General features: G+C 40.3%; 1 protein-coding gene across 10 annotated transcripts; it reads left to right on the top strand.

Annotated features, from left to right (window-relative positions):
• The first annotated feature begins 3909 nt into the window (after positions 1–3909).
• LOC144508554 (protein-L-isoaspartate O-methyltransferase domain-containing protein 2-like) lies at positions 3910–22547 on the top strand. 10 transcript variants are annotated; one of them, XM_078236608.1, is made up of 9 exons: positions 3930–4020; positions 6346–6445; positions 6890–7038; positions 7167–7202; positions 8703–9027; positions 10556–10658; positions 11954–12125; positions 15829–15952; positions 21514–22547. In XM_078236608.1, the coding sequence occupies exons 5-9, from the start codon at positions 8721–8723 to the stop codon at positions 21894–21896; spliced, it is 1089 nt and encodes a 362-aa protein (XP_078092734.1). In that variant the 5' UTR covers positions 3930–4020; positions 6346–6445; positions 6890–7038; positions 7167–7202; positions 8703–8720; the 3' UTR covers positions 21897–22547. The 10 variants fall into 10 exon arrangements, with proteins under 10 accessions (XP_078092725.1, XP_078092726.1, XP_078092730.1 ...); XM_078236603.1 differs by having other exon boundaries at positions 3933–4020; positions 6890–7083; XM_078236606.1 differs by having other exon boundaries at positions 3933–4020; positions 6883–7038.
• Positions 22548–23001: the final 454 nt, after the last annotated feature.

Genomic DNA, 23001 nt, shown 5'->3' with positions numbered 1-23001 from the left:
ACCTTGACCTTCCTCTTCTTCTGCAGTTCCGGCAGCAGCCACCGACAGCCTCTTGACACTGCCATGGACTGGCCGAAAGCTCCAGAGAGTGGGATTTCCTCCTCTGTCCTTCGTTCATCTGCCTTGCAGCATTTTATGGCGACGGGGCGGGTTGGCGTGAAGCATTTCAGCTCCAGGCCAACTTTGTTTCCAAGGGGCATGTCATTCGCCACCCCCCCACCCCCCCGAATTATTCCGCCCATTGACTCTGTTCCCCTCCACAGATTCTGCCTGGCCTGCAGAGTATTTCCAGCGATTTTTGATTATGTTTCAGCTTTCCAGCATCTGCAGTATTTACTCTCCTATTACAAGCTCCATGATGGCCATTTGTAAATGTGGTTAGTTTCAATTTAAAATGAGAAATTATTTATCAGCCAATGGAAAGTGTATTTTTTCAGTTAACAAAGCCCATGTGTGTGGATAGAAATACCATAATGTTGCAGCTAAATTGGTTGGTGCTAATTTATTAAAGATTTTTCCATTTTTAAACTTGGAAGGGAAACCAGGAGTCATGCGCCAAGAGAATATGTCACTGCGAGTTCTAGATATTCTCATTTATACATTGAACTGCTTGTGAGGTTCAAGTCTTTTCAATGCTGCTGTCTGGATGTTGCATGTGGCCAGGTTTAAAGAAGTGGAGACTGGTTGCATAATATGAATGGCCAAATTTGTGCAGTTGTCTGACAAAGCCGTGGTTGTAATGTTTGTCATTCTGAAACTTAATCTTTTGATGGACTAGACGTAGAGTAAAAAAATCAATAAGTTTTTCTAAAATAGTATGAAACAGTTCAACCTCACTCTGACTATGGTTCCCAATTCTGCCCACCCAAAGGATATGAGGGGGGGTGGGGGGGGCGGGGGGGGGGGGGGGGGGGGGGGGGTCGTGGAGAGGAGAGTTAAGGATGTGTGGGGGAAGGGAAAATAAGTGGCCTGGGAACAGGAGAAACACCAAGGCCTGTGATTTCTCTCCCTGACCCTGATTCCCATGAACTGAAGGTTTGTTATGAAGCTGCCTTTATGCAATGTGGGCACTTTATACAAGCACACTCCATAGCTCGAAAGGTTTTATTTGACATCATAGAATCATACAGGGCAGAAGGAAACCATTCAGCCCATTGAGTCTGCGCCAACTCTGACAGAGCATCTTACTCAGGCCGTACCCCTGTATCCCCACATATTTACCCTGCTAATCCCCCTAACCTATACATCTTGGGACACTAAGAGACAATTCAGCATGGCCAATCCACCTCACCTACACAACTTTGGACTGTGGGAGGAAACCGGGGCACCTGGAGGAAAGCCATGAAGACACGACGAGAACATTCAAACTCCTCACAGACAGTCATCCAAGGCCGGAATTGAATCAGGTCCCTAGAGCTGTGATGCAGCAGTGCCAGCCACTGCTCTCCATCTTCTTGCCTTGCGTTGTATTAGTTGGCAAGACGAGATCACAAACAATGTAGTACTGGAATATGCTTGCAGCAATAGCACTTAGCCATATTTGGATGTACAAATAACAAATACAAATGAGGTTGTTTTTGGATAACTGGTAGATAGAACAAGTAGGCCTGACAATAAGGACACACTGAAGAATTGCAGGAAATCCCTGACACCCAGTAGATGACAGTGGTGGCTGAAATTAGAGAAACTTTGAAGGATTTATGCCAGTATATGCGTGGGCAGTGAGAACAGCAATGTCAGATGGATCAATGGGAGAACTCACCAGGAATGTGGCTGATGTTTGTGATGGACAATGTCTATCACATATCGACTTGCATATTCATCAACACATGCAGTTTCTGTGAATTTATACTCCCTTCACTGTTTCATAAGGGGAAGACCATAATCTGGGGAATTAGCATTTAGATTTGTATAAAGCATATCAATAATATAAACTCACCAGAAGCTCGCAAATACCTTGTTAATAAGTGAGATAACCAATGCCATAAAAAACAGCAAAAACAGCTTGAAAATCATGTAATAAGTACCATTTATTCAGTTGCCATATCTCAATGAGTCCTGAGTATAAACTAACCAATGGCAGAAAATGCCACTTACAAAACATTAGTAAAAATCCCAGAGACCCTTTAATAAAAGTTTTTTTGATTTGATTTATTATTGCCACAGGTATTGGAATACAGTGAAAAGTATCATTTCTTGCGTGATATACAGACTAAACATACCGTTCATAGAGTACATAGGGGAGAAGGAAAGAAGAGGGTGCAGAATTTAATGTTATAGATAGGGTGAAGTGAAAGGTGGGGGAACCCAGAACTAGGAGTCATAGTTTGAGGATAAGGGGTATTTCTTTTGATACCAACCAAGTAAACGAACTCAAACTAACTTAGGGACAAATTGAAAGGGGCAGCTCCCCAAAAGGAAGGGGGAACAGCCCGAACGAAAAACAAAGTCGAAAGGAAACTTAAAACATCAAACCAAAAGGTGATTATCAGGGTCGATAATACACCCCAGCCCCTGCGGTGCCCAGTGGTTGCGGAAGGCGTGAACCGCGCCCGTGGACACCGCATGCTCCCTCTCCAGAGACACCTGGCCGCGAATGTATTGAGGATAAGGGGTAAACCTTTAGGACTTAGGTGAGGAGAAATTTCTTCACCCAGAGAGTGGTGAATGTGTGGAATTCACTACCACAAGAAATAGTTGAGGCCAAAACATTGTGTGATTTCAAAAATAAATTAGATACAGCTGTTGGGACTAAAGGAATCAAGGGATATTGGGGGGGAGGGGGGGTGAAGGTGGGATCAAGGTATTGATTTTGAAGAACAGTCATAATCAAAATGAATGGTGGAGCATGCTCGAAGGGCCAAATGGCCTTCTCCAGCTTCTATTCTCTATGTTTTTTTATTCATTTGTGGGACATGGGTGTGGCTGGCTGGCCAGCATTTATTGCCCACACCTAATTCCCTGAGGGCAGTTGAGAGTCAACCACATTTCTTTGGCTTTGGAGTCACATGTAGGCCAGACCAGGTAAAGACGGCAGATTTCCTTCCCTAAAGGACATTTGTGAACCAGATGGGCTTTTCCGACAATCAACAATGGTTTCATTGCCATCAGTAAATTATCAGATATTTTTTATTGAATTCAAATTCCACAATCTGCCATGGCAGGATTTGAACCCGGGTTCCCACAACCTCTAAAGATCAGAAAAGCAATGAAAATTACTTTATATTTTAACAGAATGAAATATTGCATAAATTATTGCATAAATTAAAGGGGTGGCACGATGCCATAGTGGTTAGCACTGCTGACTCACAGCACCAGGGACCCGGGTTCAATTTCAGCATTGAGTCACTGTCTGTGTGGAATTTGCATGTTCTCCCCATGTCTGCGTGGGTTTTCTCTGGGTGCTCCAGTGTCCTCCCACAGTCCAAAAGATGTGCTGGTTAGGTGCAATGGCCGTGCCAAAAATTCTCCCTCAGCGTACCCAAACAAGTGCCGGAGTGCGGCGACTAGGGGATTTTCTCAGTAACTTCATTGCAGTGTTAATGTAAACCTACTTGTGACACTGATTTTAAAAAAACTGGACAGTCTACCTTTGGCTATGTTGGCTGGTTATGTATGAGCCATCACTTTCTTACTTGTGACACTGATAAATGAACTTTTCCCCTCTAAAGATCAGAAAAGCAATGAAAATTACTTTCTATTGTAACAGGAATGAAATATTGCATAAATTAATATTGGAAACATTTAAACCATCCCTTGGAGTAGATTGACTTTCCAGGGTCTGACAGGTTGGAGAGTTTGTCCAGCCAGTCACATGGTCCTTCCATGAGCAGCTCTTGTGGCCTGCCGAACTGCGCAGGCGCGGCGCAGGCGCTCATTTGCATGTGATCTGCATATGATTTGCATGCGGCTGACGCACTTCCGACAGCGTCGCGGCGGAGTGTTTACATGGTGAAGTGAGCGGAGTGGTGGACGGCAGTTTGAGCAAAAAAAACAACAGAGCGCAGACAGCACGACTCGGTAAGCGGCGAGCCTGTGCCCCCATGTCCCTGTGCTCAGCAAACGCGATGCGACACGAAGAGTAAACGATGATGATAATAATAAAAGAGGATTTAACCCCCCCGCCCCCCCCTTCGATGGCTCCGGGGGAAAGATGTCGTTGCTGCGGCCCCGGCTGGGGGGGGGGGGGGGGGAGGGTTGTTGTTGTAGTGACAGGCTCGAGACAAGCGAGGCACAGCGCCACCAGCAGGTCAGACAGAGATTAGCGGGGAGACTAACAACAACATCCCCATCATGGGGTTAGAATCATTTACAAACTGTGCGCTCGGACAGAAATAAAAAAATATAGTCCTAGAAAGGGATTCATCCAACTGATTATTGTAGCTTTTTGGCTTTGAGCTTGACCAGCCCTGGTGTTGGTTACTCAACTAATGAATTACTTCTTTCAGAATTCTTAAGGAAATTGATAAATTGGCCTCAGTACTATGTTTGAGATTGCCACAAAGAGTAGACAATGGAATGAACTTTAGAAGACGGATGGAGTAGTATGTTTGAGATTGCCATGAAGTGTGGCATGGTAGCACAGTGGTTAGCACTGCTACCTCCAACGCCAGGCACCTGGGTTCAATTCTGGACTTGGGTGACTGTGTGGAGTTTGCACATTCTCCTCGTGTCTGTGTGGGTTTCATCCGGGTGCTCTGGTTTGTTCCCACAGTCCAAAGATGTGCAGGTTAAGTGGATTGGCCATGGTAAATTGCCCCTTAGTGTCAGGGGGATGAGCAGGTAAAAATGTAGGGATAAGGATAAGTTGTCGGTGCAGGCTCAATGGGCCAAATGGCTTCTTTCTGCACGGTAAGGACTCTATGATTCTATTCTATGATTGTAGGCCATGGAATCAACTTTAGAAGAAGGAAAGGGTTGTATGGTTGAGATTACCACGAAGCATTGACCATGCAATCAAGTTTAGAAGAAGGAAGGTGCATCGGGAATTTAGGTTAGCCACCTCTCCCGCATATTAATGGATGTAGAGAGTGGCTAAATCCCTCAAGACACATGATGTAGAACGGTTTAAAGAGAGGCTTCAGTAGGCATTTGAGGAGGTGAATAGTTCAAAAGTATTGGTTTTGCGACTGACTGGATAGATTGCAGAGTTTTTTTCAGCCTTTGTACTTTCCTTTGTTGTATAATGTACGGTTACTATTGGGAATCGACATGCAGTGGAAGTTTTTCATATAGCTTGTTCAGAAAAGAGTAGAAGCAGAAACACAACACATTCAAAAAGAGTGAGCAATACTATTTAGTTTTCTTATTCATGTTATGTGCTTTTAGCAGCTGATATAAAAAAGTATTTAATCTTGTCTTACTGAAGGTTGTTCTGGTCCAATTTTCTCTTTGTATAGAGGGTTATGGGCGGAAGTCAAATGCGATGTTGAAGCTTACATCCTGATACTGCAGTTTTGAGGTCAGGGTGGCTTTAAAGTCGCTGAAATCTGCATTCCGGTGTGTAGCATAATAGTTGCAAACTTAAGCAAAACAGAATCAACAGAATCCAAGTCTGTTAGTTTCCACCTAATTTGCTCTTAATATGCCATAAAGCTCCTTTTGTTTGAAAATGAAACCAATCCAGATTTTGAACCATGTAACTAAAAGACTCTTAGTAACTTCAGAAGATGATAGACTTTGCTAAAGGCCTTTGTTTGTGTTGCTGACTGAACAGTTTAGCAGTTTATAGATGAAAGCTTTTCTACTGATGACTTTTTTCGGCCAGTCACGTGGAATTTCGTTTCTGTAGAAATATCCAATAGTGTTTTTTTTTAGTAGGAGAGATTGGTAACATGTTAGACACTTCCCACTGCCTTGGTGAGTTTGTGATCTTAATTATGGTGTAACTGTGGAGTACAAATGGATGCTTAGTGATTTTTGTGTTCAGTAAAGAAATTGTAATTGAACCGCTCTTACATATCCTACAATGGCCTGGGACTGGGTCACTTGCTTAAGTTTCAGCTGCACAGCAATGTTTGGCGTTGGGGGGGGGGGGGGGGGTGGGGGGGGGTGGTGGGGGGGGAGGGGGGGGGGTGGTGGGGGGGGAGGGGGGGGGGGTGGTGGGTGGGTGGGTGGGGGGGGAGGGGGGGGAATAATTGTTTTCTACTCCAACAATAAATAATGGTGCATATTACAATACCAGTTAAAATGTAAAGGATAAACCAGCCCTTAAATCAAGTTATCAGTATTGTTATCAGATCATACATTTCAAATATTTGCTTCCTACTTATTTGAGAAACTTCTAAAATTTTGTAAGTTCCATTCCGTATGCTGAGTATTCCACGGTTTGTTTGTTTTTTGTAGCCTTCAAGTGATTCTTTACAGGTTATTCCCAAGTCCCAACTACATTACAAAAACTGCAAGGCAGTTTGCAATATTTTGGCACGCACAAGTGAAACTGGGTGTAAGTATTTCAATTGTTTGTAATGTGACCATCTACTTGCTTGGGTTACATCAAGTTATCCTGTTGCTAAAAGCTCTTTGGATTGATTTGTTTATCTAGAATGCTGTCATGTATTTTTCACTTTTGCTGGATCAGATTAAATAATTAAATTAACCAGGCCCTCGTGTGACTAGCTTGTTGAAAATAAACACAAGAAATAATGCAGAAATACTGCATGGTTAAACTGAAGTAATACAATAGGAATTGCAATATTTCAGCAACAGTGTGACAGAAACAAAGATTAGAGACTGGTGAGGAAGGGAGATGTTGCGTATAAGCCAGGAAATCGTGAGTGGCCAGTACTGAAGTGAAATGATGAAGTAACAGACCATATTCTCAGAAGAAAGCATTGGGCAGGGAACTTATGGCATATGGCTAAAGATCGATATTTTTGCAAGGTAACAGAATGAGTTTGGTTGAGAAAGGACCACGAGGAACATGGCGAGAATGCGTGTGAGAAGACCCAGATCTGAATGGAAAAGTCACATTGGACAGACAATACATGAGCTGGAGGAGAGTGCTGTGGCAGCATCTTTTCTTCTATGACTAGCCTGGTATGGCAACCGACCAACTAGCAACAATCTAAACAAAAATTACAAGTAGGAGTGCATCAGCCTCTGTATGTCTATTTTAGTCGACACAGCACTTCTATTTTTAATTTTGTCCCTCCTCTCTCCTAAAGGGAAACCGACTGGTATTGTCCCAAGAGCACATTCAGGTATGAACTGAAACAGCAAGTATTGGTAGTTGTTTTCCTGTGAAAGGTATCATAGTTTAGCCTGATACTGTTGAACACACCTTTCCAGCTGGGGTCACTGAATAATAAGCAAGAGCTGAAACCCTGGCTAATTTTCTCCTATTTCTTGTGGCAAACTGACTCTGCATAAAGTGGAGATTGAACCTAGATCCACTTACTTTTATATAAAGTATTGCTGCATTAAGTAGTGTTCTTGTCCATTGGACTGCTAGGCAGCAGAAATTACAGCTTGGAAGTATTTTATCTGCTGCTGTAAGTAGCAGTCAAAACAGCAAAATAAATATAATAGACCAGGGACATAAGTTATTGAAATAAAATACAGTTCTTGGTTATGTAGGCTAATGTAAATCCTGTGGTATAAAAAAAGAGTTACTGCATTAATAGTTGCTGGAACTGTGATGTAAGGTGGGAATCCTGAGTCAGTGACAATGGTTTCTCTGGTGCTGATAGCTGATCCAATACTAGATCATAGTTTATCAATTTGTTTTTAAAACTATCACTACTTATGCTTTATGAATATTAAGCAGTTAGGAGAAAGGTTTGCATTTCAACATTCTTGCTTTCCTTGAATGGAGGTCTGTGGCACATGGTAGAGCTTCTACCTCTGGACCAGAAGCTCTGGGTTCAAGTCCAATGCCAGGACTTGTTATTAGAAGAAGCATTCATAATGTGGTCCGGAGGGCTGATAATCAGCTCTGGAATCCTTCCACCACTTTCCCACTATTCCTAAAAGAGTAAAAAGTGTGAAGATACTCTTTTTTTTTTTAAAACTGCTTTCCTTGCTCATGTTAATCAAAACCCCTGTTAATATGCTTGAAGTAGTTTGCAACTTGTAATACCCAAAGTATATGGGTTATTTATTGACTATAGCAAGCATTCTGGGATATTTCTAGACACTGCAATAAGTTTCCAGTTGTGGCAACACTCTCGAGTACAACTTTAAGCTATTTAGTGGTACTAGATTTCAATTTGTTGCCAACCAGCTGTAAATATAATCAGTCTCCTAAGAATCAGTTGTGAAGAAGGTTGCCTAAAGCCGGCTACTAAGAGTGTGATATAAACTGTAAATTGTGGGAATATGAATTTAAATTAGTGTAGCAGATAATATAATGTAAGAATATGGAAAAGTATTTTAACCTGCTTGCCACCATGCTGCTTTCTAGGATTCATATACAGGTTATAATGTTTCACATGGTACAGCAAAACTCCCATGTCTGCTTCCCAATGGAAACAATGTCACAGAGCTTTTCATCTATGTAATTGTAACTTCCTACAATTTGATGGGACCTGACAACTATATTGGCAAACACCAGTTTAAATTTAATTACATTTATGTAGTGAATTTTGCTTTTTAGAAATGTGCTTCTCAACATTCATGTAATGGCCTATCATTGAATAATAATGAGATGCTCTTTTCTTTGCCTTGTATAGTATCTCATGTTTCTTAACTTTAATGTGCAGTTCTAACAGTTGAGAAAGATGGGAGGTGCTGTGAGTGCTGGTGAAGACAATGATGATTTAATCGACAATCTAAAAGAAGCACACTACATTCGAACAGAGGTGGTAGAGCAAGCTTTCCGAGCCATAGATCGTGCTGATTATTACTTGGAAATTTACAAAGATAATGCCTATAAAGACTTGGCTTGGAAAAATGGTAATATCCATTTGTCTGCACCCTGCATTTACTCTGAGGTAATGGAAGCACTGGACCTACAGCCGGGATTGTCCTTTTTGAACCTTGGAAGTGGCACTGGCTATTTGAGTACAATGGTTGGCTTAATTTTAGGTGAGCCAGTAAGTTAAAGTAGTTACAGTTTTTTAAGGTTTCCAAGAAGTACAGTGACATACCTTGAAAGCTATGTGTAGTATGATGAAAACATGTGTAATTTGTTATGACACTTTAAAGAGGAACAAATGATCTCACTCAACAGTTTATGGTTAACATGCAGGATGAAAAAGCGAATGCACAACTTAAGCACATTCAAACTCTGCTGCTCGTATGCTAACTCAGACCAAGGCCTGTTCATCCATCACTCTGGTGCTCGGTCTAAGAATCACAGAAACCCTACAGTGCAGAAAGAGGCCATTCGGCCCATCGAGTCTACACTGACCACAATCCCACCCAGGCTCTACCCCCATATCCCTACATATTTACCCTCTAATCCCTCTAACCTTCCCATCTCAAGACACTAAGGGGCAATTTTAGCACGGCCAATCAACCTAACCCGCACATCTTTGGACTGTGGGAGGAAACCGGAGCACCCGGAGGAAACCCACGCAGACACGAGGAGAATGTGCAAACTCCACACAGACAGTGACCCAAGCCGGGAATCAAACCCAGGTCCCTGGAGCTGTGAAGCAGCAGTGCTAACCACTGTGCTACCGTGCCGCCCTAGCTGTAACATAATGAAAATTCAAATGTCCCCATGGCTTTTGCCCCTCTCTATCTCCATAAGCATCTCCAGCCCTACAACACTAACATTTCTGTGCTCCTCAATTTTAATCCCACCAACATTGGCTCCGAGTTCTGGAGTTCACTCCCTAAACCTCTTCACCTCTCATGTTCTACTGTCCTTTAAGACGCTGTTTAACTGATTTCTTTGAGCAAACTGTTGGTTATGTGTCCAAATATTTTGTTATGTGTCTGAGTCAAATTTTGTTTGGCAACATTCCTTGGAAACTTTGCTATGTTATTGCTGCTATGTAAATACAAATTGTTATTTTATAATTCTATGGCAAATTTTCATTTCTGTATTGTCAAAGTTGGGACTACATGTACTGTGTAATGCATGACATTTGACGTTTTGGAACAACAATTATAAAAGTCAATTTTTTTTTGTAAATGCAAGTCCGGAATCTTGGTGATTTGAACTTAGTTAAAACCAGTATTTAACTTGAACCTAATATAATCCGTACTGTGTGATCATCTTTGCGGTACTTGGATTTTTGCTTGCCATGCATATCAAAATAACAAAATGATATAAACTGAGTTGAAATTTGTTGTATTATGGCTGGTATGGACTCGCATATTGCAGTTGTGCTTTTAAATTGTAATTTTCTTATCACAGAAATTGCTTAATTTATAAAAGTCATGCATGCATTGTATTTTGTAGCTTATTTTCTATGTTGATATACGCATTTGAATATAACTTGTATCATGAAATGTGTTTTAAAGCAACTTGAAGTAGCTTGACTTTCGAATATTATTAAGTGCTTTCAACTTCAGCGATTAAAACTCTGTATTAAATTTAAATAACAGATAAGATTTCCTCTACTGGGTACAGTTACTTTAACTATTAACCCTTCGCTTGCAGGCCCTTTTGGAGTGAATCATGGAATAGAGCTGCATGTTGATGTGGTGGAATATGCCAACCAAAAACTTGAGAACTTCATCAAAACAAGTGACAGCTTTGATAAGTAAGTACTCTGGACCTCGAGCTAAATGTTTATATTTGAGTGGATGCTGATGAAGAAGAACACAACCTTTACCATTCTGGCAAAATAATATTAAAACTAAAGTTGCTTGGTCTGAAGCAATTAAAATGTCACAAATGTAGACTACAGACTGTTCCACACCATGTTGAAATTATATATTCTGCTTGAAACAACCTATTAATTGCACAAGATACTCATCCATGTCTGCCTGCCAGCTCCTTGTATCCTTTTTATGCACCCAATATAGTGTTTATACGTAAGCACAAAGGCTCTTGGTGGCCATTGGACAAATTGCTACCTTATTTCTTCTGATTCGTTATATAAATTCTCTTTTTTTAGCGCTGGCAATTGTGTGCTTTTTACAAAATGTAGATTTGTTTCTGTGATGGTCATTCTGAGAAAAAGCAAACCAACATCAGTAATCCATAATACAGTATTTCATGTTATGCCTCTATAGACATATGACCTGTGAGGCAGTTTTCCTAGATTTGAATCAAAGAATTCCCGAATTCCCTGTAGATTATTGAACATACTGGGAGGGATTTTCCGGTTGTGCTTGCCCCAAATCCGGAAAATCCTGCCCGAGGTCAATGGTCCTTTTACATGGTTTCTCTCTCTCTCACACACACACACACACACACACACACATAAACACCCCCCCCCCCCCGCTATAATTCCCATGGCTGGCGGGATGGGAAAATTCTCCCCACTGTCTTTTTTCCATGCACACCAGGGAAATGTACCAACAAAAGTGTATCCTAATTTGTCAAGTTTATAGCAGCAAAACCAATGTGTTTACACATATTTTTCATCATACTTTTGTATTTTGCATTCACTGCCTGTAAATAAAACTTAAAATCCTATTGACCTCTTTCATCTGAAGTGCTAAGATCTCTGTATGTACACTCCATGGTCTCTGTTTTACTCATTCAGTATTTACCATTTCAGATTTATCTTTATTCCATGTCATTTTCCCTAAAATCTTCTTCCATCTATTTTTACTGAATTTTGTTTGCTGCACCTCTGCCCACTTCTTCTGACGTTTATGTGACCAGTGTCTCCTGCATTCTTACTCACCATTTATGCTCCCTACTTTGGTATCATTTTGATCATAGTTCAACAATACTCGTTACTTGTGCATGGAGAACAAAGAAGTCTTAATGAATCAGCACACAATGACCTTCACCTTATGAATCTAAGAAGTGTTCATTTATTATAGTGGTCAAGTGGACTAAGAAATAGTTTTTCACACTTTTGGTATGATTTTGTAAATTTAGATTTGAATTCTGCGAGCCATCCTTTGTGGTGGGTAATTGTCTGGAGATTGCTTCAGATAGTCATCAGTACGACCGGGTCTACTGTGGGGCAGGAGTTCAGAAGGATCACAAAGAGTACATGAGAAATTTGATTAAAGTTGGTGGAATCCTTGTCATGCCGTTGGAAGAGAAGGTAATTTTTAAAGCAGACTAATTTTACATAACCAGTGATATGCCTTCAGTGTTTGTAGTATAAATCACCATGTTCAACCATGCCATCTCTGTAACCATTACGCCCTTCCAGTGGGTCATGGATGAGGTTATCTATGACCACGCTTTTGTTTCCTCACCCCTCACATCCTGCTTCTTCGAACACCACTTTTTGCGTTTGCTCCTGGTGAAAAACTCTTTTCCACTGCCTCAATTTATAAGTCACTTATAACTGAAGTTTCAAACTCCCAGTTGTCTAAACCTTTGGCCCACTATGCTCCACGATTCCTCTACAGTTGTCAATCATCTAATTCACTCATTCATTTATGCCTTTGGTGCCCTTTATTCTTTTCCATCAGATTGTTCCTCTGGTGTGGCCCACTTTCACACACAAGTTCAAGGAATGCTGATTTGAAAGTATCTAGCAAACAACTTGCTTATTCATCCCAATCTAGCTGGACCACAGTAAGCACTGAAGGGCTTTGTTATCCTTATGAAAACTGTTCACCACTCAGAATAATCCTGGATTGTGTTGATGTCTCCTGCTTGTTTCATTTATAATGAATGTCCTTTAAGGAAGGAAACCTGTCATCCTTACCTGGTCTGGCCTCCATATGACTCCAGACCCAAAGAAATGTGGTTGACTCTTAAATGTCCTCAATCATTACAAAAAGAATAAAACTGGACGGACCACCTGGCATCGACCAAGGCACTGGAAACAACAATGGCAAACCCAGCTCTATTGACCTTGAATGTTCTCCATACGAACATCTAAGGGCTTGCGCCAAAATTGGGAGAGCTGTCTCAGACTAGTCAAGCAACAGTCAGACATAGTCATACTCTCAAAATTATAGCTTACAGATAATGTCCCAGACACCACCATCGCCATTCCTGGGTATGTCTTGTCCCACCGACAAGACATACTCAACAGAGGCACAGTGGTATACAGTCAGGAGGGAGTTGCCCTGGAAGTCCTGAACATTTCCAGCATCACAGATGTCAGTCATCAGCCAATTCAATTCACTGCACGTGATATCAAGAAATGGCTGACAGCACTAGATACTGCAAAGACTATAAATCCTGACAATATTCCGGCAAAATACTGAAGACCTGTACTACAAATGTTGCTATGTACCTAGCAAAGCTACAGCTACATCACTCTCATCTACCCAACAATGTGGAAAATTGCCCAGATATGTCCTGCACACAAGAAACTGAATAAATTCCACCTGGTCAATTACTGCCACATTGGTTTACTATCTATCATCAGTAAAGTGATGGTCATCAACACCGTTATCAAGCAGCACCTACTCAGCATTAATCTGCTCACGGATGTTCAGTTTGGTTCCGCCAGGGTCACTCAGCTCCTGACCTCATTACAGCCTTAGTTCAAATATGGACAAAAGAGCTGAAAGCCAGAGGTAAGGTGAAAGTAACTGCCCTAGATATCAAGCCACCATTTGACCAAGACATCAAGAAGCCATAGCGGAAGAGGAGTCAATGGAAATCGGGGAAAACCTTCCACTGGTTGGAATCATACCTGGAACAAAGGAAGATGGTTGTGGTGGTTGGAGGTCAATCATCTCAGCTCCAGGACATCACTGCAGGAGTCCCTCTGGGTAGTGTCCAAGGCACAACTATCTTCAGCCCAACCGTATTCAGCTGCTTCATCAATGATCTTCCTTCCATCATCAGGTCAGAAGTGGGGATGTTCACTGATGACTGCACAGTGCTCAGAACCATTTGAGACTCCTCAGATACTGAAGCAGTCCATGTCCAAATGCAGCAAGGCAACATTCGCACTTGAGCTGACAATGGCAAGTAACATTTGAGCCACACAATTGCCAGGCAATGACTATCTCCAACAAGAGAGCATCTAACCATTGCCCCTGAACATTCATTGGCATTACCACTGCTGAATCCCCCACTATCAATATGTTGGGAGTTACCATTGACCAGATGCTGAACTGGACTAATCATATAAATAATGTGGCTACCAGAGCAGGTCAAAAGCTAGGAATCCTGCAGTAACACACCTCTTGACCCTCCCTAAAGCCTGCCACCATTTCCAAGGCACAAGTCAGAAATGTTATGGGATATTCTCCACTTGCCTGGATGAGTGTGGCTGCAACAACATTCAAGAAACTCAACAACGTCCAGGACAAAGCAACCCACTTGATTGCTATCCCTTCCACAATCATTAATCCCGTCTACCACTGCTGAACAGTGGCAGCCATGTGTACCATCTACAAGATGTACTGCAGGAACTAACCAAGGTTCTTGAGACAGTACCTTCTAAACCCACGACCACTTTCATCTAGAAGAACAAGGGCAGCAGATACATGGGAACACCACGACCTGCAAGTTCTCCTCCAAGCTGCTCATCATCCTGACTTGGAAATATATCGCCGTTCCTTCACTGTTGCTGGGTCAAAATCCTGGAATTCCCTCCCTAACAGTACTGTGGATGTACCAATACCTCAGGAACTGCAGCGGTTCAAGAAGGCAGCTCACCACCACCTTCTAAAGGGCAACTAAGAATGGACAATAAATGTTGGCCTGGCCAGTGACACACTCATCCTGTAAATGAGTAAAAAACTAATCATACTCTTAAACTCTCTCATCCCATCTACCCTCATCTTCAAAACAATGTGCAGAAGCCCATGGACTTCTTTGTCAATAAAATTGAGTCCCTTTGCCACACCCCTTTCCCACTAAAGCAGAATTTCCCCAAACCTCTTTCTGCCCTCGTCCTGAACTTGTATCTTTCTTTAGCTTCTTTCTTATCTCCCTTTTGTCTTCTCCAAGCTCATCTGAACCGTTGATCACCCACCTTCTCAGCCGTCCTTTAGTGCAGTACGCACCTGAATCTCTAAAATAATGCAGTAATTATAATGAAACTGAGATGGCGAATATTATTTTTCTGGAATTTGGTGCGTGCACAATGTTTATTAAAGAAATAGTCCAGCAATTGTGGTCCAAACGTTGTTAAAAGCTATTTGTAGAATATGTTGGATAACTCTAAAATTTCAGTTCTCTTTGTTAGTAAATATTACTGAGATGTCGGAATTCTGTCCCAGCTCTGCTGTTACTTCTTTCAAGACTGATTTTCATGGAAACAGTCACTCAAAACAGCAGAGCTAGCTTTTTGTTTAATTTCTTGTATGGCAACTTGCCACATGCAAATTGACTGCCATAATTGTCTAGGTATCACATTGCTCTTTAAAAGTAATTTTTTAGTTATGAAGCACCTCGACACGTAATAAAGTGTCGTTTCTTTTAAGCCAGTTGATTACATTACAACAAATGACATAGCAGGTACCTAGGTGCTGGATCTTTTGCATTGCATTCTATTGGCAAATATATTATAAAATATTTTGTAATTTGTCAAATATTTCAGTAGCATTTTAAAAGTGTAGTTCAATGCCCCAAATCAAATATGTATACATTCGAATAATGTTTTTGAAGTTTGTTCCTAACTGTGTGCTTCGCCTTCCTGAAGCACTTACCTGGAATTTGGGCTGCATTTTCCCAAGATTTTTCCATCCATTAGTAAAATTTTGTAAAATAATCTTATGTGCATAGATATCTTTCATTTCAACAATTGGGGTTATGCTGCATTTGAAAATTCCAGTTTTAATAACTCCTACTTGCCACTTAATATTTCTTTGAATTATTTGACGCAGCTCACTAAAATAACACGGACAGGATTGAATACTTGGGAAACTGAAAAAATCTTGGCTGTCTCCTTTGCTCCATTAATCCAACCCTGCAGCACAGATGCTGGGAAAGTACGAACAGTCCAATTACGTAAGTTTTATTAGTATGATTAGTTTAACTATTAGGCATAACTATAGGGTTCGTGGTGGGAGATACAGGACGGATATCAGAGGTAGGTTCTTTACGCAGAGAGTGGTTGGGGTGTGGAATGGACTGCCTGCAGTGATAGTGGAGTCAGACACTTTAGAAACATTTAAGCGGTTATTGGATAGGCACATGGAGCACACCAGGATGATAGGGAGTGGGATAGCTTGATCTTGGTTTCAGATAAAGCTCGGCACAACATCGTGGGCCGAAGGGCCTGTTCTGTGCTGTACTGTTCTATGTTCTATGTTAACAGGAGCTTAGTATATTTAATGAGAAATTGGTTTTCAGTAAATGTGGTAGTGAATTCCGTAACCTGCTTTCCAGTTGCTTGTCTATAAGCATATTCCCCAATGGTGAATATTTAGTGTTTAGATAAATCTGTGTTGTAACATTGGTAAAAAATAATGCATGTTTACATAATTCTGCTCTTATAATGTGTGTGTTAGATTTTTGCATGATACTAAACATCAAAGGCTTTTAATTTGAAGTATCTTTTTACTTTTGAGATTTACTACTTACACATGTTTTATATGACTAATAGTTATATGGATTTACAAGATTTTGTCATGCAGATTAACTTGCTAATATTGGTTCTCCTAATGCCTATCTAGTTGGGGAGTACTTGGTATTTTACGGCAGTAGTGGTTATATTAAACTTTGCAGATTGAGAATGGAAAAATATAATAATTAAGTTCACCTTTCACTTATTGCATCATTCCATTAAATAAGAAATAGAATTGCATTTTCGTGCTCCAGATGTTGATTGATCAGTAGTCCTTTTGAATTTTATTTCTTTTCTCAATTTATTTTCAAATGCAACATGCAATTATTTCTGCATCTAATGTATTTTTTATTTATTTTGACTGCATTAGATTTGAGACCAGGATTGTAACTCATACAAATCATCTGATCTATGAACGTGATTATGGTTTGTTTAGGTTTATGCCATAGAGGGTGGCACAGTGGTTAGCACTGCTGCCTCACAGTGCCAGGGACCCAAGTTCGATTCCTGGCTTAGGTCACTGTCTGTGCGGAGTCTGCACGTTCTTCCCGCGTCTATGTGGGTTTCCTCCGGGTGCTCCGGTTTCCTCCCACAGTCCAAAAGATGAGCTGGTTAGGTGCATTGGACATGCCAAATTCTCCCTCGGTGTACCCGAACAGGCGCTGGAGTGTGGGGACTCAGGGATTTTCACAGTAAACTTCATTGCAATAAATAATGTAAGCCTACTTGTGACGATAATAAATAAATAGAGGACATGGCGTGAGAAAAATTACATTTGTTATGAATTACCAAGTCCCATGTATTTTCCTTACAGTGGAATAAGTTTCATATTTCACCTATTCCTCTTTTCTATACTGCTCTATGGTATGTGTTTTCCCCAAGTAGTAACCCTTGCAAATGTTTTGATATTGGTACCATTTTAAGATCTTGTGAAATAAGATGAAGACCCTGAAATTAATGCATGAACAGTTGGTCTAAAATTACTGTCTCTGCTATTTTAGTGAAGGTGATCTTTTAAATGAATTAGTGACTCTGCTGGAATAGATTAATTTCAAACAAATGCATTAAGTGTTTGTGTCCCATGACTCTCTTACATTACAGCTCCTTCCAAAGTACAGTCTCTAGCCATTAAGGACAAAATAATTATCTCAAATAATAGTTATCCATTGAGGTATTAAGACAGCAGACCAGAAAATTCTTGATTTTATGATTTGTGTACCGCAAATCTATGATTTGAGGTGCAGATCAAGTTAAATTATTTTAGCTGGGTACTATTAGAGATGTTATAATAGTCTCCACACCAATTCCAGCCCTGATTATAATCCAGAAATCTCTGCTACAAGTGCATATTTATGGAAATCAAATAACAACAAGATCAGGATTAGCTGTGACATTTCCTTCAATAGAAAGCTTATTGACATTAGCTGTCAAGGTTGACAAATGTGTAATGGACATTTGGATGGCATCTTGGAGGATGCCAGGCTTGCACAGAACCTTACCTAATAGATCCCAAACCTTCAGGAAAATCGACTTTTAATCCTTCTCCCTCTCCTGAATGGGTAACACTTGTTGGCAATTTTGTGGACATGAGCAGCCTTTACCAATTTAGGTACTCCCAGCATCTTCTGTCTTTATTTCAGATTTCCCAGCATCCTCAGTATTTTACTCTCGAATCATTTTTCTTTATGAATTTGGTTCTGAAGAGCATCACAGTGGAATCCAATCCTGACTGACATTTTTCCCCTCCTTCACCTTGGAATCCACAACCCAATTAGAATGTCTGAAATGAGGCCATTCAACAGCAGTCTTGAGAATCAAATTGGAACTTATGGGGCAGGATTTTCTGGCCACGCTCTCCCCAAAACCGGAAAATCCTGTCCAAGGTCAATGGTCCATGGTCCGTGTCCCGCCAGCTATGATTCCCGTGACGGTGGGATGGGAAGATTCCGTCCATGGCCACCAACGATTAGTATTAGCTGACACAGTGCCTTGAGCCATTAGTCTGGTGAGGAATCAGGACTATCTCTTCAATAAAAATTGTAATGGAGAAAATATATATAGTTTGAAGATTTTGCTTTCATTAAGCAGGACATTGGGGTGGAGAGAAATAGAGGGACAAAATCAGTTACCCCCTCTGATCCTGTAGCAATGTTCTGAGAAGACACCAAGCAGAACCCAGGTGTGAGGGGTCCTGTAGAGAATGCTATCATGCTTTCAGTTCTGAGCAGCATGAACAGAGTTCTTGGAGCAACTTGCATTTGAAACTACAGGATCTGTAAAAATTAAGATCAGAGGTATGAAGGGACTAGAAAGGAAATAAAGTGCCTGTTTTAACAGTACCACACAGTACAATATAATTTTTGGTTGGAAATTTTATAAAGGTATCGATTTGATGCCAATAATTTGTTTTGAAAGAATAAACATATCAATTTTGTTGAGTTTCTCCAAATAGCAGCATATTTGATTCTAAATCTAGTAGTAAAATGTCAGACCAAAGAAAAGTGACTCCATCTTTACTGACATTAATAAAAGTTGTAAACCAAATAAATGGGTCAGAAGGCTTGATGAAATTTGCATAGCAATTGTTTCTTTAACTTAGTACTCTATGTTTAAGCACTGCAGGTTTAACTCTCCATTTTAAAATCAAGGAGGCAGCATGTTGCAGATTGGTGCTTATTATCAGCTGGGAAAGAGAGCAAAGAAGCTGCTGATATCCTGGAAGTTGTATGTAGGCTCCTCTAAGCTCCTCTAATGGCTTTTTGGTATTGCAGTGAGTCATAACAACAACTCGGATTTATAGAGCCTTTTTTCAAGAAAAACATATCACAAGGCACTGCACAGTGGTTTAACTGGGGAGGCAGGGGTTGTCACCCAAAGCAGGAGGAGAGATCAAAAGGTGAATTAAACTGTGGGTTTTATGAAGAATCTTAAAAGAAGAGCAAGGTGGAGGAACTTAAGCAGGAATTTTCAAAACATGTGGCCTAGGCAGCTGAAGGTATGGTTGCCATGTGTGAGGTGATGGGTTGGACAAAGGGCCAGATTAGGTTAGAGATGGAGATGGGGAAGCTACTTTAAAGTGCTTTCAAACATGAAGAGGAGAACTTTAAATTTGAGATGGTGGGAGAAACTGGGAGTGTGGTGTGGGAGGTGGGGGGGATTGGCAGGAGCTGCTATGTATTAGTGGGAGCCTTACTAACAAGGCTGAAGGTGATAGATGAGTGAAAAACCAATTTTAGAAAAAAAAGAAAAACCTCATACAGGAGCACCCAATGGTTGAATAATCAGACTTGTATTTTTGTGTGTTCTGAAAAGGGGTTTCCTTGTAATACGGAATAGTGTGCTCCTATCCTAGGGCTGCAAAATGCTATTGTCAATCATCTGGGAGCAAGTTGCTTCCAAGGCTGCTGAATTGAGAAACCTGGTTTGCATCATCAGCCTGTGTTTATCCTTCCAGCTCCAATTACTCACTGCCTCATGCTTTTTGTTTCTGTGTGTTTTCATGAAATCCTTTCTGGACTATTGCAGCTCTTACTTAACCACTGTTGAGCTGCTTGTATTTTTATAGGATTTGTTGCCTTAAGCACGGTGGCACAATGGTTAGCACTGCTGCCTCACAGCGCCAGAGACCTGAGTTCAATTCCCGGCTTGGGTCACTGTTTGTGTGGAGTCTGCACATTCTCTCTCTATCTGTGTGGGTTTCCTCCGGGTGCTCCGGTTTCCTCCCACCGTCCGAAAGACGTGCTGGTTAGGTGCATTGGCCATGCTAAATTCTCCCTCTGTGTACCCGAACAGGTGCTGGAGTGTGGCAGCTAGGAGATTTTCACAGTAACTTCATTGCAGTGTTAATGTAAGCCAACTTGTGACACTAATAAATAAACTTTAGAAACTTTAGTATTACGGATCATAAAATCGTAAAAACGTTAGTTTGCTGGAGGCCGTGTAGCTAAATTTAGATCGATTACTCTATCATTTTCTTATTCAAAGATTTATTCATGTGTCCTAAAAACTTAATAATTCTGCTTCCATCATTGTTTTCTCGTCGAAATTTCCTTGCCCTGACAACTATCTGCACAAAGATAATGTTTCTAACTTTCTGCTTTGTTCTTTTGCTGTTGATCTTAAATTGGATGCCCTTCGATTCCATCTCCTTGACCAATAGTTTTCCATGACTTGCTTTATTGAAGCCTCTCAATTTTGAACACCTGTGTTAGATCATGTTATTTTGGATTTTTTTTTAAGTTTGCTTCCTTATCAAACGGAAAAAATACCTTATGTAATTTGAATGTTTAGTTGCTGGTTTCTTTTTGTGCACTCCTCCCTAGCATTGTGTACAAGAAATATTCATCAGTGAGGTGAGCGGAATCAAATCAAATGAAATGTATAGTAAATAAAAATAAATGTTCTAAGAAGGGTAGATGAAAGTGGGAGATCTTGGCGTACATGTAAACAGGTCCCTAAAGGCAGCAATTCAAGTGGACAAGGTTGTAAAGAAGGCACATGGAATGCTCTCCTTCATTGGCAGAGGTACGGAATATAAAAGTAAGGATATAATGTTGGAATTGTGTAAAATACTGGTGAGGCCCCAACTGGAATATTGTATGGAATTCTGATCACCGTGTTACAGGAAGGACTAATTGCTCTAGAGAGGGCGCAGAGGAGGTTTGCAAGAATGTTGCCAGGGCTAGAAAAGTGTAGCTATGAGGAGAGATTGGAGAGGTTGGGGTTATTTTCCTTGGAACAAAGCAGGCTGAGGGGTGACTTGATAGAGGTGTACAAAATTATGAAGGGAAGAGATAGAGTGGACAGGATAAAATTGCTTCCCTTGGTTTCAATGGATCTCCTCTCTATCCCCTCAAGATAATCTACTTGCTTTGTAGTAATTTTGGTAAAGGGTTGTGTGTAGAGTATATTTTGATGCAAATTTTGTTATTTTTTGCTTTATACTAATTTACATTACAAAGAAATAGACATGTGCATTACTTTTGAATTTGTGATTCCACAGCTTCAGTTAGCATTGGAACTCTCCAAGACTTAACACGGATCTGCATTCGTCGGACTCTTAAAAATACAATAAATCAGGACAAGTCAAATGGCGGAGTTCCTCCAAAGACTCTTTCCAGATTTAAAAGAAGGCGGATCCGCAGACGACGCATGGATGCAATCGTTCTTGTTGATAAACAGGTTTTTGCAAGTCGAATTTCAAATCCTTTTGATAACAACAATAACAATGGGGAGGACATGGAAGATGTTAGGAGAGATGATGATGAAAAGGAATACAACGACTTTAAACCTGAGCCTCCATTAAATCTGCTTCGAGAAAAAATCCTCAGTTTGCCTTTACCTGAGCCATTAAAACTATACCTACTGTATTACAGAGATAAATAAGTCTTGGAAATGACTAGTAATAATTGTAATATATTGCACATAAGCTGAAGTTTGAAAAATATAGGGGGACATATACTGCAATGAAAAATAAGTGAGCACTTTTACAGACTTGGTTGATTAGCAATTTCCTATTAATAGTTTACTACAAAATAGACTAGTTTCTCTCATTTAAACAAATCCTAGCATTATCCATGTAAAACTTTATGCTTGGCTCTGCTGTACATTACTGCGTCATTTATGGCAAGCTTTTCTTTAAAACTACATACAAGATGAATAGAAAAATGTAAAATGACTATCCCTGTAAAACTGTTTCCAGTGGCTTGTATCTTGTCCGTATAACAAAATATTGTCATTTGTAATAACTTAGTAGTTGAATATTTAATACTGTTCAGTTTAAAGATGATAGATTTTAAGTACAGTTCTGTGCTTTATATGCCAAAATTGTTTTTAATGCAATTGTTAAGATGTAACTTCAGAAATTCTTTTCAGATTAGCTACTTAATTTAAAAAAAAGTTTTTAAAAATATATAATTAGTTACTGCTCTTAATATTTTCATATTTTTGCAGATTGCTTGGTAGATAAACTGATGTACGCAAGTACCTGTTTAGACATTTCTCTGCAATAAATAAAACAATAAAAGTTGGTACATAGGTAACTCTTTGCCTCTTCAATGTTAACATTTTCAAAATGCACTCTTCAGGCCAGGAATATGAAAACTGACTTTGCAGCCGGCTTCTACTATGTCCAGAAACTCGGTTATGTTTGTACTTACTGGTTAAAGTTCATTCTTTTGACAGTTGGAAAGAATTCTTGGCTCTTCTGCCTCATTAGTGAATAAGTTGCAAATCAATAGGTATCCATTGGTATTCACTAATTCAAATATAGATGCAAGTTAGTAGGAACATTAATTTATACTTCATAAGCAACCCGTGCAGCTTTATTATACATACCTAAGTAACCACAAACCCAGAAAGTTTAGACATAACTACTTTAGACTTTATTTTCCGCCCTTTGCTGATATTTTTTCATAGATCAAAACTAAAGTAGAAATTTGGTCAGCAACGGGAACTAGGACCAATTCTGGATTCTTGTCCACCATTACAG

The sequence above is a fragment of the Mustelus asterias genome, chromosome 20 (genome assembly GCF_964213995.1).
Source record: "Mustelus asterias chromosome 20, sMusAst1.hap1.1, whole genome shotgun sequence".
In the NCBI taxonomy this organism is placed as follows: Eukaryota; Metazoa; Chordata; class Chondrichthyes; order Carcharhiniformes; family Triakidae; genus Mustelus; species Mustelus asterias.
This window is presented reverse-complemented; position numbering and strand designations above follow the sequence as displayed.